At 41.0% G+C, this 19,205-nt stretch overlaps 1 protein-coding gene across 3 annotated transcripts in view; it reads left to right on the plus strand.

The window, feature by feature from the left end:
• The first annotated feature begins 1,061 nt into the window (after nt 1-1,061).
• The window catches only part of TMEM64 (transmembrane protein 64), a 91,678-nt gene continuing 73,534 nt past the window's right edge, over nt 1,062-19,205 (plus strand). For 2 of the 3 annotated variants that reach the window (XM_087447691.1, XM_087447692.1), the window contains exons 1-2: nt 1,062-2,061; nt 16,868-17,023. In XM_087447691.1, the coding sequence (XP_087303817.1) occupies nt 1,258-2,061; nt 16,868-17,023 (960 nt within the window). In that variant the 5' untranslated portion in view covers nt 1,062-1,257. The remainder of the gene's footprint in view (nt 2,062-16,867; nt 17,024-19,205) is intronic. The other variant, XM_004431155.3, reaches the window with a different exon arrangement.

The raw sequence follows: 19,205 nt of genomic DNA on the forward strand, positions 1-19,205 counted from the left end.
ATGATCTTCACTTTGCAATTTAAAAGCAAACACTGAGATTCAGGGATTAATGACATGACCACAGTTACTAAATCTGTTTTGCACCAGAGCTCAAGTTGGTATCTATCCACCACGCTATGCTAAGTTTGAGGTGCCACAGGAACTCCACAGGGATGTGTCCACAGGCCGGAGCACAAGGGAAGAGAGGCAAAGAGACACAGACTTGGAGGTCATCAGCATATGGGGGACACGGTAGGGTCAAATATATGGGCTTGGATGAGATAGCTCAGCGAACTCTAAAAAGGAAGAAGAAAAGAGGACCTGGGGAACACTAACCTTAAAGTAGCAAAAAGAGGAAAAGAAACTAGCAAGTTTGAAAAGTAGCCATCTCATAGTGCGAATCCTTAAAAAACGTCCTTTTGCGAATCTTTTCGATAAGTCCCTGGTCCAAGTGTCCAGCACTCTACAAAGGGCCCCTGGGGTCAGACGGGGCGTTCTATCAAGGGTGGGCCTTTGTACTTAAGTTCTGCAGCTCCTTATGGACCAAGTGATAACCTGAAACCCGCATGGAGACGCCACTACCAGGAGAGGTAAACAATTAGCAAATCCTCCTCAAAGCAGATCAAGAACTCTTCTTCCCTGAGCGTCGCCGAAGGAGCCGTGGATGTGGGCGCCCCGAGAGGCGCCCGCTCTGGTCAGAGCTTACTACAGAAACGACAACGGGTATTCGGCGAGGATCCAGGCAGCTTGCGCACTGGGACTGAGCCCGAGGGCTGGAGCGCGCGCCCTGACACGCAGGCAGACGCGCGCCCGCTTGGGGAGGCAGGGAGCACGCGGGCGCCGCGCCCGTCACCCGACTCTCCACCTCGCCGCAGCCCCCGCCCTCTCCGGCGGCCGCCTGCCCGCGGCGCCTTCTCCCCTCCCCGCCGCTCCCTCCGGCAGCCCCCGAGCCCGGCCTTCTGCAGCGGCGGCCGGCTCTCCACCCCCGCGGCCCCGCGGCGCCGTGCGTCACGGGGGCGGGGCCAGGATGCAGCTCGCGGCGGGCCCCGCCCCCGGCCGAAAAGGGGCGGGCTCGGCCGGTGCGGGGTCCGGAGTTTTCTCACTCTCCGCCGGGCCGTCCGTCCGCCGCCGAGTCCTCGCCCTTTCTCCCGGGTCCCCTCCTGCCCCTGAGCGGACGCGGGGAGTCGAGGCCGGGCGTGCGGGGCGCCATGCAGGGCCGCCGCCTGCCGGGCGCCGCGGCGGAGGGGCTGGCCGGCTGAGGCCCGCGCCGGCCGCGGCATGTGGAGCCCCGGCGGGAGCCTGCTCCAGGCGCTCCCGCGGCTCCTGCAGCTCGCCGCCCTCCCGGGCCGCGCCGAGCCGCCGGCCCGCTGGGCCCTGCCGAGGGCGGCGGGCGGGGACGACCGGGCGGGCCGCCTCCCCGCGGGGCGGGCGGGCGCGGCGGCGGCGGCGGCGGCGGCGGCGGCGGCGGCCTCGGGCGCGCTGCTCGGCGCCTATCTGGAGCGCCAGGGTCCGCCCGCGGCCTCGGAGCTGCCGGCGCCGGGCGGGGCCTCGGCGGGCGGCCCCGGGAGCGGCGGCGGCGGGGCGGTGGTCGGCGTGGCGGAGGGGAGAAGCTGGCGCTGCTGCTGCCTCGGCAGCACCTGTTGGTGCCGGAGCCTCGTGCTGGTGTGCGTGCTGGCCGCGCTGTGCTTCGCCTCCCTGGCCCTGGTCCGCCGCTACCTGCAGCACCTCCTGCTCTGGGTGGAGAGCCTCGACTCGCTGCTCGGGGTCCTGCTCTTCATAGTGGGCTTCATCGTGGTCTCGTTCCCCTGCGGCTGGGGCTACATCGTGCTCAACGTGGCCGCCGGCTACCTGTACGGCTTCGTGCTGGGCATGGGACTGATGGTGGTGGGCGTCCTCATCGGCACCTTCATCGCCCATGTGGTCTGCAAGCGGCTGCTCACGGCCTGGGTGGCCGCCAGGATCCAGGGCAGCGAGAAGCTGAGCGCTGTGATTCGCGTCGTGGAGGGAGGAAGCGGCCTGAAAGTGGTGGCGCTGGCCAGACTGACCCCCATCCCTTTCGGGCTTCAGAATGCAGTGTTCTCGGTAAGTGGTGTCCCGCCGGCCCAGCCCGCTCCAAGTCTGTTTTTGAGCGATCTTGTGACGGCCCTGAGAGGGCGCTCCGTCAGATCAGCGCCCCCAGAGAAGTGACATTGACAACAGCAGTTACAGCTGCTTTCCGTCGTCCCCTGAGAAATCGCACACAAATAAAGCAAATCTAAGTCGGGCCCCCATAGGAGATCTGGTAGAGAGAGAACTATTCGTTTTTGACACGTGAGTTTGATTAAAAATGAACAGTTCTTTTAACTCTGAGGGGAGATGAATGGAAAGGTCCATTTTAAACATTTGTTATCTGATTTCTGTAGCAGCTTTGCCAACAGTCGGGGAGTAACGGCTTCACGTTTCTGGCTTTTTCTCTCGCCTGCCTAAATGCAGCCAGGGTTTTGACTTAAGTTTTTAACACCATGGGGCTATAGGAAGTGTTTGGGTGAACAGCGGAGGGAGTAGCTGTAGACTACTTTGGAGTTTCCTAAAATTTGTAGTAGACCTTTTCTTCTTCAAGTAATTTGCTTTAATGCGTTGTAAAGGGGGAAATCCTCCTATTTATCTGTCTTTGGAGGAACTTCATTTTGAAATTATTAGGTAGTGAATAAAACAAAATATGACAGATAACCTTTTGCCCAGTGAGCATATATCTTTCTTCTTTCTACACACCTCTAGACTTTTCTGCCTTTGTATCCTTATGTTCTGGTCATCCAACTTAGGTTTCTCTAGCTAGTGTGCGTCTTTGTGAAACACTGCTGGCAGGGACACCATCCTGTTTGAAGAAAGGAATGGATCTTTAGAAACTTAGTGACTTTGGAACACATTATTAACTTTCTCTGGCCTTGCTGTCCTTTTTTCTAAGGTGAAGGGGTTGTACTAGATTACTGGGTTCCCCAAATTCAACAATTCTACAAAGAGGTCATATAGAGATTCCCAGGAACTCAACTCTTCAGCTAGATTTCAAGAAAACGGTGTTTGGAAGTAAAGGAATATAGCATTCACAACCATAGGAATTGATGCATTTTAAGTTGTTAGTGATTCTGACATACTGTTTTGTTTAAAAAGTAAATTATTGATAGTCTCTAGAAACTTTCTCGTTTTGTATTACGAATAATTCTAACCACCTTACCTCTTTGTGATGAAATTAAGATACTTTTCTTTTTTCATCTTTTCTTTTTAAATGCCTTTTGCAATCTCGTGTTAATTCTAACCGACAGCAGCAGTGACTGTAGAATGGTGTTTGGTGGAGGCATGGAAGTAGATAAGAGGATTTCTGTAGAGATCAAGTTGGGTGTTTACAGTAGTTGGGTATAGTCGCAGCCTTAAATTTTTCCCTTTTCACAACCTCCTATAGTATGAGACATAAATGTGAACTTTGACCCAACCTTGGGTAATAATCGATCAAGTGTCCTAAGATTTGAAAGAGTTGGCACTAAGAACCTGAATAGTTTCATTTTGTTAGTTTGCTTTCTCATCTAGCATAGCTTGTATTCTTGTGCCTTTTCTTGTGTACCTACTATGTGCCTACTATCCTAGGCTCTTTCCACCTACTGTTTCTAATCTTTCAACCAGCTCTGCAGAACGTGATTGTACATACGCTGTAGACTGTTGTCTAATAGTTAGCAGCACAGGGCTGGTGCTCTGGAGCCCTGCTGTCTGCTTAGAATCTGTTAACCTTGGTCAAATTGCTTATCCTCTCTGTGGTTCAGCTTCTGACTTGTAAAATGGGGAAGGTAGTGGTACCTACATCATAGGATTATTGAGAAGATTACATAAGAAAATATATGCAATAGAGCCTGGTTTAACAGACACTCACATGTTGGCTTTTGTTGCCATTACTGTTGTTACCTAAGGTCACCTGGCTAGTAAATAAATGGTGGAGTTAGACTTTGCTTTAGGGTCTGACAGTGGGGTCTCAATCCATGGCGCTATTTCTTCAGTGTAGATTTATTACCCAATGTAGTCCTGGGTGTATAATAAAGACTCATTGTATATTTATTAATTAAAAGTAAGGTTTTTCTGGGCCAGCCCGGTGGCGTAGCGGTTAAGTTCATGTGCTCCGCTGCGGCGGCCTGGGGTTCGCAGGTTCGGATGCACTGCCTTCAAGCCATGCTGTGGCGGCCTCCCATATAAAACAGAGGAACATGGGTACGGATGTTAGCGCAGGGCCAGTCTTCCTCAGCAAAAAGAGGAGGATTGGCATCGGATGTTAGCTCAGGGCTGATGTTCCTCCCAAAAAAAAAAAGTAAGGTTTTTCTTTTGATAATGTCTCTTTAACATATTAAATATGTGAATAAGAAGTTATACTTAGTACTTGGAAATAATTTAAGGTAATTATGTAGTTGAAGCTTGACAAGGGGCAGCTCTCAATTTGGCATTGTGCTGTCAAGAGAAAAGAAGGAAAAAAAGAAAAAGGGCCTCTTGAAATAGGTATTATTGGCACAAGTTTACTGAGGGAGAAATGGAGGCTCACCTGTCCAGGAACTCGTTTCAGGGTCACCCACCTAGCAAGTGGCAGAGCTGAGGTTTGAACCCAGGCTTGGCGGATCTGGTGCATCATACTGTAAAATTCTTACTCAAAGCCATAAGCAGGGTGGGTTGAGAAGCCGTTGAATATAGTCTATTATTAGATCTAGTTCATTTCTATTGTTCTGAATTATTTGCTCACAGAAGTAACCTTTTCAACCAAAGCAGTTTACTGAATTTACCCAGGCTATGTGATTGCACAGGAAGCTTAGTTTAGGTTGATGTTGGTTTTGTTCTGACTTTCCCTTCTGCCTTCTGAACTTCATTCTACCTCCTCTCTCACCCCTCTGGCTGCCCACCTGCACCCCTTTCCAGGCATATTTCTCTTGTTTTCCTCTTCTCTTCCTATCTTTTAAATTATGTTGTTTTCTTCCCGCCTACTGCAGTTAAAAGTAACTTTCTCAATGCCTGTGATTAAAGAAATTTATGTGGGCTTACCTCAGAGAGGAAGTGAGAGGTACGAGTTATGAGACGCATGGGCTTTGGAAGTGGACAGTCCTTGACTAGCGCGTGCCATATGGCCTTCTCCAGGTTTCCTCATCCACAAAGTGGAGTCGAGTTATGAGGGTTAAATAAGCTAATGCAGTGAGGGCATTAAATATTGTGCCTGGCACATAGTTGTCAATAATTGTTAGTTATTGTTATTATCAGTGGTGGAGGTAGTAGTATTTACATTTTAGAGGCAGGAGCTGATGGTAGAAGGTGAATATATGGAAGAAGGAAAGGGCCTTTCTCTTGCTTCTTGTCTGTTCTTGGGATACGCACGCTGACCCTCTGCTTTTGGAGCTCTGGAAATAGAAAGTAAGTGTGTAACACTGTATAGTATCAATTCTTAGATCACAGGAAATATAATTTCTCAAGTACATATTTAAATTTTTTCCTCTTTTAAAAATGCACCCGTTGTTTCTGCTGACACATAGTTAAAGCTTTTATTTATTTATTTTTCAATGTTTTTAATGTAATCTTGTATCTGTAGGTATTACTGCCCTCGAAGACAGATTTCTAAACATGTAATTTGTGTGTGTTTCTAAGTACTGTTCTTATTTGGACACATATCCAGGATGACCATCGTTGCTTTCCTGCATCAGTCAGGATAGACTAAACTATGCTGCAGTAACAACCCCCAGATCTCAGTGGGTTAAAAGGCAAAGACTTGTTTGTCCAGTTGACTCAGGCCCTGGTTCAGCTTGGTTTGAGAAAGGGGCAGGGAGTCTCTACTTTGTGTCCTTTTTCTTTGGGATCCAGGCTGACAGAGCCACCCTCTTGCACTTGGTTACTGTGACACGGTGAATTACAAACTGGCTTTTTTTTTTTTAAAGATTTTTATTTATTTATTTTTTCCCCCCAAAGCCCCAGTAGATAGTTGTATGTCACAGCTGCACATCCTTCTAGTTGCTGTATGTGGGACGCGGCCTCAGCATGGCCAGAGAAGCGGTGCGTCGGTGCACGCCTGGGGTTCCGAACCCCGGGCCATCAGCAGCGGATCGCGCGCACTTAACCGCTAAGCCACGGGGCCGGCCCCAAACTGGCTTTTAATGATTCCACATAGAAGTAATCTCACTTTGTATTGGCCTGAACAAGTTACACGGCCACAGCTGCCTTCAGAGGGGCGATGCGTGCCAGGAAGGGAAGAAAAATGGAGTGTTTGGTAGTGGTCTCCATGACTCTGGCTCTTGACCTCCTCTCTCTCAGCCCCCACATCTAATCACTGCCGTAAATCCTATGGATTCTGCCTCCTGAATGTTTCAGTCCCGCCTACTTCCACTACCCTGGTTCAGGCATCTCAGCCTCCTACCTGGTCTCCTTGTCTCTGGGCCAAGGCTTTCCAATCTTTTCTCTGTCCAGCAAGATCTTTCTAAAATGCAGATCTGATCTTGGTACTGCCCTGCAGGAAACGCTCAAGCGGGTTTTCTTTTCCCCTTAGGATAAATTCCACAACCTCAGAGCTTATCTCTATAGCCTCCCTCTTGCCATTCCAGAATTCCTAAGTGCCCTTTGATGTGTTGATTTAGTTAATCTTCAGCACTCTAAGAGGTAGACATGATATTTCTGATTCAAACATAGCAGTAAATCTTGTCTGTAGCCTTAAAACTTCAGACTTAACTTTTTATCGATTGCTGGAAAACAAAACTGGTTCTTTAAGAAAGGACTGTTGATACAGGTGTAGAAGAGGATGGAATCCTAAAATAGTAAAGCTATCTGGAAGAAACTTGTTGATAAAGTTGAAAACTGCCATTCGCAAGAATAACATCCTATTCTGTATTTAGTAATCATTAAAATATGCTTATAAGGTCTGCTCTAAGATGCCCCCTTGAACACATCTGGACTTATACAGTTTGAAGTTACTTTCCGTGAAATCAACTTTAATCCAAAAAATATTACATGATAATCAGATAACAGTATTCATCCCGGTGCTTGCAACTTCCAAAGGGGTTTGATTCTGTTGTTCTACAGGCGATCCTAAAAATCATTCTCTTTTCATTTTGGTCATAGAAAAACTTAAAAAGTCAAAGACTCTGGTAGTTTTCTTCTCTTAAACAATACCACATGGGAAATTTTGTTTCCATCATTGTTAAATCTTTGAAACCTAAAATAAAAACATAAAGCATAGCATGAAAGATCCTCTTATTCATATGTTGTATACCACTTGACAGTCTGCAGAGCAAATTTACATACGTGACGTCCTTAATCATCACAGTCCTTTGAGGAGGTATCAGTGGCTAAGAGGCCGAGTTTGTAGAGGACAAACCTCACACACTTGAAATCAGACTCAGTTCTAACGTTTTCTGTGACATCTTGAGCTAGTGTGAGCCATACTTTCTGTTGTAAAATGTGTTTAATAATACCTGCTGCGTAGCTATGATAAAATAGTGTGCTCGTTATTTACTATTTCCTTCTGTTCATCCTCTGCATTCTAAAATGAGGACGGTGAAACGCAGATTTTTTTTTTGTAATTTAACAAATATTTATATTGCACTTAGTAAGTGCCAGGCACTGTTCTAACCTGCACACATTGCTTATTTAATGCCCTAATCCTGATCCTCCTCTTACAGCTAAGGCAGTTGAGGCACAGAGTGGTGACGTAACTAGCCTAGGAGCACACAGTGGTAAATGGTCGAGTCGTGAACTTCCTCCGGGTTCTGTTGTTGGTCGGAGAAGGGCTGGGCTTCTCAGAGCTCTCCTAGTTCCAGTGTCAGAGCACTTGCCCTACAGCAAGTACATCGCATGGCAGACCTCGTGGATGGTCTCCCGTGTGTCAGGCACTGAGCAGGGTTCTCCAGGGCTGAAGTAGGCGTCATCCCAGGACATTAGAGCAGGATCAGCAGACCATGGCCTTTGGGCCGGGCCCACTGTCTGATTTGTATGGCACATAAACTAAAAATTGTTTTTCCTTTTTTTTTTTTTTTTTTTTTTGTGAGGAAAATCAGCCCTGAGCTAACATCCGTGCCCATCTTCCTCCACTTTATATGGGACGCCGCCACAGCATGGCTTGCCAAGTGGTGCATCAGTGCGCGCCCGGGATCTGAACCTGCGAACCCCGGGCCACCACAGCGGAGTGCGTGCACTTAACTGCTTGTGCCACTGGGCTGGCCCCTGTTTTTGCGTTTTTAAATGATTGGGAAAAAATACCAAAACAAGAATATTTCATGCATGTGAGAATTCCCTGAAATTCAAATTTCAGTGTCTGTAAATGGTGTTATATGCTCATTCATGCATGTACTGTTGTGCTTTCTTTTAAGCTAAATCAGCAGAATTGACTAGTTGTGATAGAGACCCTACCGCCTGCAAAGCCTAAAATATTTCTTACCTGGTACTTTAGAGAAAAAGTTTGCATTAGAGCTACAGCAGTCAGTGTAATAAAATTGCCACCAAGCCAGAGCCCCTGCGACTAGAGGAAGAGGCCCTTAAGCTCTCACATGTATCTTATTTACCTTTATATTTTAACAAAATTCTTTTTTTTCCTAAACAAAAGCAATATATGGGTACTGTGAGTAAAATGCAAATAAAATAGAAATAAATAAATTGAAAAGTGCAAGGCCTTACCTATCACCCTGGCTCACTTCTCAGTGGAACCACTTTAAAGAATTACGTGTTACCAACTGTTAATTACTTTGGCTATTTTTATGAACCCACAGTAGGTTAGAAACAGTAACAAAAAGACTTTTTGTTTGTTTTGGGAGGGGCAGGGACCTTTGAAACTGGTTTACTGATTAAAATAATGACAGCAAAAGATGATTAAAGATGAACTAGAAGCAAATATAACTGTAATGACTTTTCCTAGTTTGCATTGAGTAATCAAGATAAGTTACTTTCAGTAATTTAGTTCACAATCAAACTGAAATTTATTAAATAAAAGTTTTTGGGTGGGACTGGCCACAGATAAGGTAAAGTCTTAGCCTCCTGTTCTCTGTGGGGACTTTTAGTTCTGTCTCAGCTCCTGCGTGACTTTGGTGAAGTTATTTAATGATCTGGCCACCAATTTTCTTATTTGTAAAATGAGAGGTTAGACGAGGTCTCGGAGTTTGCTCTTAAGAAGACAAATGTTCTAAGCAACAGTGTAACATTACCTTTTATTTTTTAACAGTTTAGTGAGAGTATGTTTTATTAAAAATATTTGTTTTCTCATCTTCTTAAATTGTTATTCTGTGTTATAGATATAGCGAGAAACTCAGATATAGATGATGGGTGGTAATACTTGTCACTGTGCCAGTGTGTCTAATGATTATTTCTTCTTAAAGTAAAGTATGCTGGTTTGCCATCGGTGGTCCAGTTCAGATGGAATAAAGATGAAGATGCAGTGTGTGTTTTGAAGGAGCTTCAAGTCTGATTCTGAAGGGTCAGATACAATGACCAAGTTGACAAATGTGATGCCACCTCAGCCGTATCCTTAGATCTCACACTACCACTGAGGACAGCTGGCTTTTACTCCTAGAAACTGTTTCCCGTTTGTGCGTCTTCAATTATCTCATCAGCCTCCGTGATTTTTGTGTGTCATATATGGGCTTACAATTCACAAATCTGTATCTCTAGCCTATTGTGTCGTAATAACACATGCAGTATGCAGTATGTCTTATTACCCCTTCCTAGATAAAAAACAACTTCTTTAAAATCAGAGAGGTCTTATTAAAACTTACTTTAACAGTACTTTTTCTGTCTACAAAATAAGTTTATTGTAAAAACTTTGAAAAGTATAGCAAATAAAAGAAGAAAACAATTAACATTTTAATGTTTATTTTTCTAGTCTTTGCATTTATTAATGCATGTGCTTTTCTTATATAACTTGTGAGTAAATGTTATAAATTATTTTTGTGACCTTTTACTGAATGTAATGAACATCTTTGTCATTAAATATACTGAAAAATGACTTAAAATGACCACATGGTCATCTTTATCCTTGTGTAGAGTTAGGCCTCATGTACAGAAGCATTTGATAAAGTTTTGCTGAGTGAATAAAAATATAAACCCATAGTTTGTCATAACTGTAAAGAAGATCTTTTTAACTTATGTTCCGGAAATTATATGCAATAAGGTGTTTTTTTTTTTTCTGGGGAGAAGGTTCAGTGAGTGTGTATATTAATCAGATTCTCAATGGATCAGTGACACCCAAAATATTTAGAACCATTAAAAGCAGTTCCTCGTTTAGGGACATGGAACAAATGAAAAAGTCTGTATATATGAAGATGGCTTCTGCATTGTGGGCAAACTTATTGATCTAACTGTCTCTGTCAGTAGAAGTCTTTACACTGAAGCCCTCTCCAGCCGTTAGAGTGAGGTCTCGCAGAGCCCCTGCCTTGCTTTTTTTTCCAGTAGCAAGACTTTTCCCAGTACTTTCAGGGTTGCTGCCAAACCAGAGGGTCTTAGCTTGACTCAGGTTGACTTCAGAAGTTACTAGAAGTGCTTTTAGTATTCATTTAATATTCACTCAACAAGTAACTAATAGGTACCTACTCTGTGCCTACTGCTGTTCTAGATGCCAGCGATATAGCAGTGAATAAAGCCAAGTCCGTCCCAGATCCCTCCAGGTGCTTGCAGTCCAGTGGAGGAAGAGCATTCTAGATACGTCAGGGTATATATTTTAGTGATCATAAAGTCATTTCTACTTATAATGTTATTTCTCTGTGTGGGAGGGGGAGAGGGAAGGTGTTCTCCATTTCTGAGCAGTGGATTACAAATGAATTTTGCATCCTAGCCTGTTTATAAACTGGTGACTATTATAAGTCTCCACATTTATAAACAAAACAATTTTAATGTTGATGCATTCAGTATCCAATCAACATTTATTTAGCACCTAATATATAGTAGGCGTTGTGCCAAAGACTAGAGACACAGTGAAGAACAAGACGGATAGGTCCCTTCCTTCACAGAATTTATAGTCTGGGGAAGGGGTGAAGGGCAAACAGATTGGTGAAATCTTCAGTTACTCTCTAGCATGAAGGGAACAGGTGGGTGTAGTGCTCTGTCAGAGAACTTGAAAGCAGTTCTTAATGCAAAGTTGGGAGATGGGGCAAGGTCTCCTAGAGAAATTGATGACTAGTAGAGAAAGACAGTTTAGCACTTTTGCTCAAGTAAGAGGAGTGGGAGGAAGGGTGTGAGTGTCCTTGCCAGAAGGAACAATGTACAAAGGCCCAGGTGGAAAAGAGAGCGAGGAGTTCTAAGAATAAGAGAATTCTGATGTGGCTGGAACATAGTGTGATGTGAAGCATGAGTTGGTCATGCCAGGTCGTGAAGCACTTTGCATGCTGAAGAACGTAAACCTCATTCTGATGACAGTAGGAAAGAGATTAAGCAGGATTAAATTTGCATTTTCAAAAGATTTCTGCAGATTTTAGCATAGGTGGTAAGTGGGGGTAGGGCTGGGTGTCTGGGCTAGACGGGGGAGACTGATTAGGAATAGGAACAGACGGTGGGTAGATTTCTTAGAATCGACAAGACAGGGTGGATGATTGGATGTGGGAGTGAGGGAGGGTTGAGCTGTGTGGCTGACTGCTGAGGTGTCTAGCTAGCGCAACTGAGATTGGGAACACAGAAGGGTATTTGGGGGAGGGAAGGGAGGGGAATAGGCAGTTAAAGTTTTTCCTAAACCAGTTTTAGAAATTTCATATTTCTGGAAGTGAAAACTAGTTGCCATCTGTTAACTCCTTCTCCCTTCTATCCATCTCTTTCTGAAATATTGATAGTATTTTGAGGATATACGTAATAAAATACATAATTTATCAATAAATAGTAATTAGATGAAAAGATTAAACTGTTCCTTTTAATTTCTTGTGACCATTCCTTTCTTAAAAACTACTGTAGAGGTTCATGATTTTTTTCTATATAATATTACTTAAATACATTTTTAATTGGAATTTACTTTAGTAGTAACTTTGTCAATAAACAGCATCCCTATTATATAAACCAAGAAACACACCTACACAGGAAGGTATAATTTGCCAAGACTAATATTAGATTCACAGAGCTATGGATGCAATTTGAGTTCTTCTGAACACGGATAGGTCACTTTTATGTTCTTCATTCGAACCATGTCAAGATATTCTACGTAAAAACGAAGTTTCTTAGGCGCTTACGTTAAAGCTGGTAACGCTGTTGTGTCAATAGCTGTAACTGAGAAAGCGGAGGAGCTGGAGGCAGGGTTACTGGGGAGCTGCGCTCGGTTCTCTGAGAGCACGGCTGGCCCCAGGTTCAGTGAGCGTCTGAATGATCTGTCTAAAGAGAGGTTCTCCTGTTGTCGGCTCCCAAAATGCCGTGTTCAGAGGCAAATCAGCTCTTGCTCTTCAGAATTATGGTTTTTCTTGTTTTTGTTTTTTTCAGGTGGGCACTTCTTTGTTTTCAGGATCTGTTTGGTATATGGTAAAGTAATGCTCTACATTAACCCCTCCTGGCCCAGGCAAGTGAATTACATCTCCAAGTAAATCACAGTACCTCTGGGAATAAGAATGTATATGCTTTCATGGTGCTTCTAGAGTTTTGAAAGCATGAGAGGGTGGTAATCAGGTAGCATTCACCATCCCTGAAACTCTCATTGAAAAATCGCAGTGTTTCTGATCGTAGAAATTAACCAGCAGGATAACATTGACAAGCTAGGTTGAGATTTCTAGGAGTTCTGTGGAGTAGGAGAGCAATCCTGAGCCAAGACCCCAGGGTATTGTAGGCAGGAATTCCAGTGGGAATATTCTGGGCTCACACATAATGTCTTTTTGGAAAGTAAGACAAGAAGACAGATTTTTTTAAAATGGGTGGGTAAAGGCTTATTGGAAAGAGAAGTTTGGATGGGTCTCTTTGTAGGAACAAGTATTCTGAATTAATTATGTTTGTCAAATACTGGAGCTAGATGCAGATTCTGAGTAGGATCTTAGAATAATTTGGAACCTGTTTGTTTTGAATCAGCTTAATAATAGTTGAAAAACTGTGTGTTTGTGTATGTTACTATGTTGCTTAATTGGTCAAATTATTTGACACTCCAGCAAAATTGTTTACAATGATTAGCTGAACTGAGTTTTTTGCTTTCTTTAGATACACAGCTTTTCAGACAGAACTATATATGAAGAATAATACTTGCTTTTTCCATAGGATGAGGTTTGGTTATGAAAGGTTTGATAAACTTTGATTTATGCTTTGGACAAAGGCCTTGTTAAAGAGTTGAGTGGCAGAGTTGTTTCAGGTTTATGAGTTGTGGTCTTAATATGGCCCTGTGGATACTATCAGTATCATCTGTGAGTGTCAATTATGTGTTCTGTTTACAGAAACTTCATTCCATTTAAAGACTATGGACTGAAGCTGTGCATTCAGACATTTTGGAACGTAAACATTTATTTAAAAGATAACTTCCATAATATGTAATGTTTTATTATTAACTGCAATATAATAATTTTTATGATTCATTTTTGTTGTATTTACTTATTTTATACCTTTGACATACTTATTCCAAAAAAAGTTCTCCATTTCTGTTGAGTGCTCCAGGCTGACGTAGGAACCTTCCTAAAACTTAGCCCTATTCATATCGTTCCTTGGCTAGAGTCCCCAGTGCTCTTCTTCTGCTAAGTACAGACTCGTTCCCTTTCCCTCAAGGCCCCTAACAAGTATCGCCCCCAAGTACTTGTCCTGTCGTTATTTTACAGGATTCTCCCGCTGTGCTCTATAAACAACGCGAACAGGACTGCCAGCCTCACTAACACATCCTGCACTTGCCCTGCCCCATTGTCTTTGTGCTCTTCCTAGCATGCCTGACCTTCCTCATCCCCCCTCTCTCTGCCTGCCAAACCCATATGTAGCTTTCAGAGTCCATTTCAAATGCCTCTTTTGAAGGCCCAAGGTTGCCCTTTGGCCCCCATCTCTGCAGCTGTTTTAATCCCTGTTTACTCTTCAATGCTCTGCACGTAGTCCTTCTCAGGGCTCCCTTTCTGCCTGTTTCTGAGGTGGTTGGTGTGTACTTGTCAGTGTATAAATCCTTTGAGGTAGGAGTTGTGTCTTACTTTCTCTCTCTTGCAGGCACCTACGGAGCATCTTGCATGGGGCAGTCGTTGAGTCAGTAATTGTTGAGGTGAATTGTTAATAGCCAGCACTGCAGTATTCTTTCCAACCCAGCAGTGGTGCATCTCCAATTAATCATCTATGAGTAGAGATGAATATAGCTTTATTGAAAGTATGGTTTACATGACTATTAGATTAGATCATAGTTAAAGAGTAACTGTATGTTACTTTATTAAAATACCAGATCTTAAAATTAGTTAAAAACAGTTTAGTAAAGTGGCCAATGGCTTTCTTACATGCTAGTAATTCCTTGATGGAGCTATAGAAAAGTTATTCTCAAAATTAATAGCAGTGGCAACAATAACAATAACACAGAATGCCTAGAAATAAATGAATAACAAATGCATCATATAGATGAATAAAACTACCAAACTTTAGTAAGAGATGTCAAAGATTTTGAGTAATTATAGAAACATTTCTAGATAAGAATTGTGACTATTGTGCACATTTCACCTCTATCTAGATTAATTTATAAATTTACCTTAATCTCAATATAAAATCTAATGTAAGATTTTTTTTTCTTTTTGAATAACAGATCCTAAAATTTATCTGTAAGAATGAATAAGTAAGAGTACTTATGGCAGTTTTAAAAAGACGAGTAATGAGGTTTGAAGGATGGGAAATTCTTTATCAGATACTAACTGATAGTCTTTACAACAGTTTGGTTTCAATACAAGATTTCAGATATTGATGGACAGTATTAGAGCCCCAAATGGACCCTTTTATATACAATTACTTCATCTATAATAAAGTAAGCATCACGAGTCACTGGAGAAGTTATTGATTATTCAATAAGTAACACTAGGAAAATTGTCTACTGGGGAAGGGGAGGAGTAAGGCTATATCCTCACCCTTAATCCTAATAAATTCCAGAAGGAATAAGTGCTAAATGTTAAAAAGGAAAATATAATCAGAAAAGAAATATAGGTAAAAACTAATAATGGGATCTAAAAAGACTTTCTAAAGCTAAACGAAATAGAAAAATCAAGGAAACGATCGATAATATTTCATTATGTAAAAATTTAGGAACATTTGTATGTCAAAACATAAAATTAAAAGATAAGGGACACTTTACAGAAAAATATTTTCCAAATATAATAGACAAAAGGTTACCCTTACTATATAAAGAGCTCTTCTGAATAAATAAAAACTTAACATTTCAATAAATTAATGGGCAAATCTGAACAAATAAAGCCATAAAGAAATACAAATAGAAAAGTAAATGTTTAAAACTAATATCAATATAAATTAAAATAGTATAGGTTAAACTGATGAAACATCATTTTAACCTTTATCAAACTAAGATTGAAATTTGATAATTAAAGTTGGTAAGAGTATGATGAAATGGATACGCTTATGCATTACTTAATGATAGGTGTGTAAATCAGTGTGAGCTTTTTGGGAAAACAAACAGTTTTTACTGTTTGATTCAGTAATTCCACTCCTAGTGATCTATCCTAAAATAATGGAGATACATAATACATAATAGTCATTTCTTGCTGTGCAACAGATCACTCCAGAACGGAGTGACTTAACCAGTAAAGATTTATTATCCCTCAGTTTCTGTGGGTCGGGAATTCCAGTGCAGCATAGCTGGGTGCCTCTGACTCGGGTTCTCTCACAACCCTGCAGTCCAGATGTTGGCCAGGGCTGCAGTCCTCTGAAGGCTTGACTGGGAGAGAATCTGCTTCTGTGCACACTCACCGTGGCTATTGGCAGGCCTTGGCTCTTCGCTAGCTGTAGGGTGAAGACATCAGTTCCTCGCCACATGACCCTCTCCATAGAGCTACTTACAACTTGACAACTGCCTGTTTGAGAGAGACATGGAGTGCTATTCTTTTTGTAACCTAATCTTGAAAGTAACATCTCCTCACTTCTGTTATAGTCTGTTTGCCAGACGTAAGCACTAGATCCCCTTTTCTCTAGGGGAAAGGATCACACAAGGGCATGAGGATCAGCAGATGAGTTTTTTTGGAATATTTTAGACACTGCCTCCCACACAGGTTAATATACAAAGGTTTTCATCATAGTTTTTATTTTTTAATTTATAGTAGAAAAAAATACATAATCACATATATACAAAGAAACAAATAAGGAAGCAATTTAAATGTTCCACAGCAGAAGAAGGGTTAAATTGTGCTACATCCACATAGTGGTAGTATAATTGTATAATAATGGTAATTTCTACCTTTTTTGAGTGTCAGTCGTGTGCTAGGCATTTGCTAGATGTTGTATAAATATTTGTGATCCTAAAAACCATGTAAGGTGGTGGTTATTATCCTCATTTTACAGATGAAAAAAGAGATGCTCAGAGACGAAGTAGCTCATTGAATTCTGAGCACCGGAATGTCGTTATAGGGTTATCCAGCTTGAAAGCCCAGTGATCACACTGCCATTTAAGTATGCTTATGAAGAATATTTAGTGACACGAGGAAGACCTACAAAAAGATCACTTTTTACAAAGTGATCCACATGTACACATTTTATTTACATCTAAGGAAAAAAGTCACAAATGATGTCTTTCATTGGTAGAATAATAGAATATTAAAAATTTTAAAAACTTTTATTTCATTCTAAATCTTTTACATTTTCCATGTGTTCTCTTTATAATCATTTTTAAAAATCAGTATGCTTTGTAAAATATTTCAGCTCCCTGTACTCCCAAGGAAAAATACACAGTACACACAGTTTTATGTGAAATTGAAATTTTACTTGGTAATGAATCATTCCCTTTAATCTGCTCTTCTAGATTACTGATCTCTCCTTACCCAACTATCTGATGGCATCTTCAGTTGGACTGCTTCCTACCCAGCTCCTGAATTCTTACTTGGGTACCACCCTGCGGACAATGGAAGATGTCATTGCAGAACAGAGTGTTAGTGGATATTTTGTTTTTTGTTTACAGGTGAGTTTTAGGCCAAAGGTTGTCTTTTTGTATGGCGTTACTCATTTAAACCTAACAAGTGTCACTGAAAATAATTTAAGAGGATTTTTCCTTTTTATGTCTTTTCTTATTATTTCAATTATACTTCATATTTTGACAACATTTACATTTTTAATTGTGTGGATATATTGAAGTGTATAGAACTGAATTGGCACTTATGAAAATTCTCTTAGACAAAAAAGGGAATGACAAAAATAGAGTTCTTTTTGCAGTGATTATTTTCAAAGTCATCACTAAATCAAATACTCTGAGTTAAGGTGAAGTGTTGGTAATACTACGTTTCTGAAGATAATTTTAGTGAGATTTGGTGGGCTTGAGTTTTTATCTTAGTTACTTTATCTTCAAATTATTGAACTCTTCTATTGGTATCTTTTAAGGGTATTATACTGGCAATGTAAATTGTTTTCTATTACCATTTGATTTAGAACAAAATACTTTTTCAGAAAGTGTTGTTTCATAAAAAGTATCTAAAGTATTCCATTACAAATCCAAATAAGATTTGTGCAATGGATTACTATTACCATGCAAATTGTAATCTAGTTTGGGGTACATACAATTCCATATAAGAGGTTGATAAAAGAGGAAAATCCTGCCACGTAGGCAAATTTATTTACTGCATGCAGGAAGAGTTAAAAATTCATTTCTTTAATTGTGATACATTTCATTCCTGAGATTTACCAAAATATAAAATCACTGTAATTTTTGACGATTTAGTAAGATGACGATGATGATAGCTAACCTTTATTGAGTGCTTTATGTGTGATATTAAGCTCATTTAATCACTACCGAAACCCTAGGAGGTACATACTTTTATTATCTCAAGCCAATTGGGTACATATCTTTCCAACTCTGTGTCCAGGGACTTCAACACTGGTAGCTTGAAATTGATCGTGGTGTGGTGAGTATTTGTGCCATGGAAAACGGCAAGTGCTCCAAATCAGGACTCCCACCTCTCATCTCCAAGAACTACTTGATCACCACACCAGTGGATAGTAATTTGTCTAAAGTCACAGCTGCAAGGTGTAGAACCAGGATTTGAACCAAGGCAGTTGGCTCTAGAGACCATGCTCATAACCACTAGACTGTAGTCTACTGAGCAGACTTTAACTTACTGGTCCCTTGCTAGTTTTAATTTATACAGTTTTTGAATGTATGGTATCATATTTCAAATTTATTGTTAGTGGCATTATTCTCAAGTTTTTGCAGTACTGTATTGTATTAAGAATACTATGATAAGTATAGCCAGAGTTAATTTTCTTTGTGCTTGTGCAGTACAAGTTTAGTAAAGTAAACCCAGTAATATTTACTTGAACTATAAATAAAACTTGTCAATAAAAGGGCTCACTTTAAGAAAAATTTTTTAATACTTTTGATATTTGGGAGTCAATTTTTATTTTTCTTGACTATTTTATCTTCAGAACTCTATTTTTTTAGATAACCTGAATCTAGGTTTAGAGTTTTTATTATAGTTGGCTTATTAATGTAGTATGCTAATCACATATTAAACTTTCTATGTATTATATCTGCATAATAATTTATGTTTATAATTATCCCTAAGTATTATAAGATTGTGACATACACTGCATTTGTCAGATAGTTTTTTTAGTATAAATTTAAGCATATTTTATGTTTTTCTAGTTTCCTGAAAATGAGTAATCCATTTGAAACATCTTTTTTCATACATTGTGTTTGAGTAATTAGAATTCATCATGTTAGTAGCTTTCATAAGATTTTCAGTATTTGATATATTTCTATGCATCTTATTAATTACTCAACTATAATCGGGAGTTACAATAGAACAAAATAGTTCATGGATTAGTCAGTGTTGCTTCTAGAAAGGTAGGGTCTTCTTTTTTTCCAATGATTTGTTATCCTTTTGTTTGAGCTGACAAATTTAAGCTTAGGATACAAGACAAGGGAAAAAAGGCAAATATTTCTCAGACCAGGCATTTATGAAAACAACAACCACAACAAAAAAAAGCAAAGGCATATTTATGCCTCAGTTTGATTTATTGATGTTATTTATAGCTCAGTTTATTTCAGAAAGTATTTAATTCAGTTTACAAAAGATATATGGGAGAATAAAAAGAGGGGAAAGAAGGTATCTTAAAGGGGAAAATTAGCATAGGAAAAAAGGATGAAG

The sequence above is a fragment of the Ceratotherium simum genome, chromosome 23, assembly GCF_057802395.1.
Source record: "Ceratotherium simum simum isolate JZ-2026a chromosome 23, ASM5780239v1, whole genome shotgun sequence".
Classification (NCBI taxonomy): Eukaryota; Metazoa; Chordata; class Mammalia; order Perissodactyla; family Rhinocerotidae; genus Ceratotherium; species Ceratotherium simum.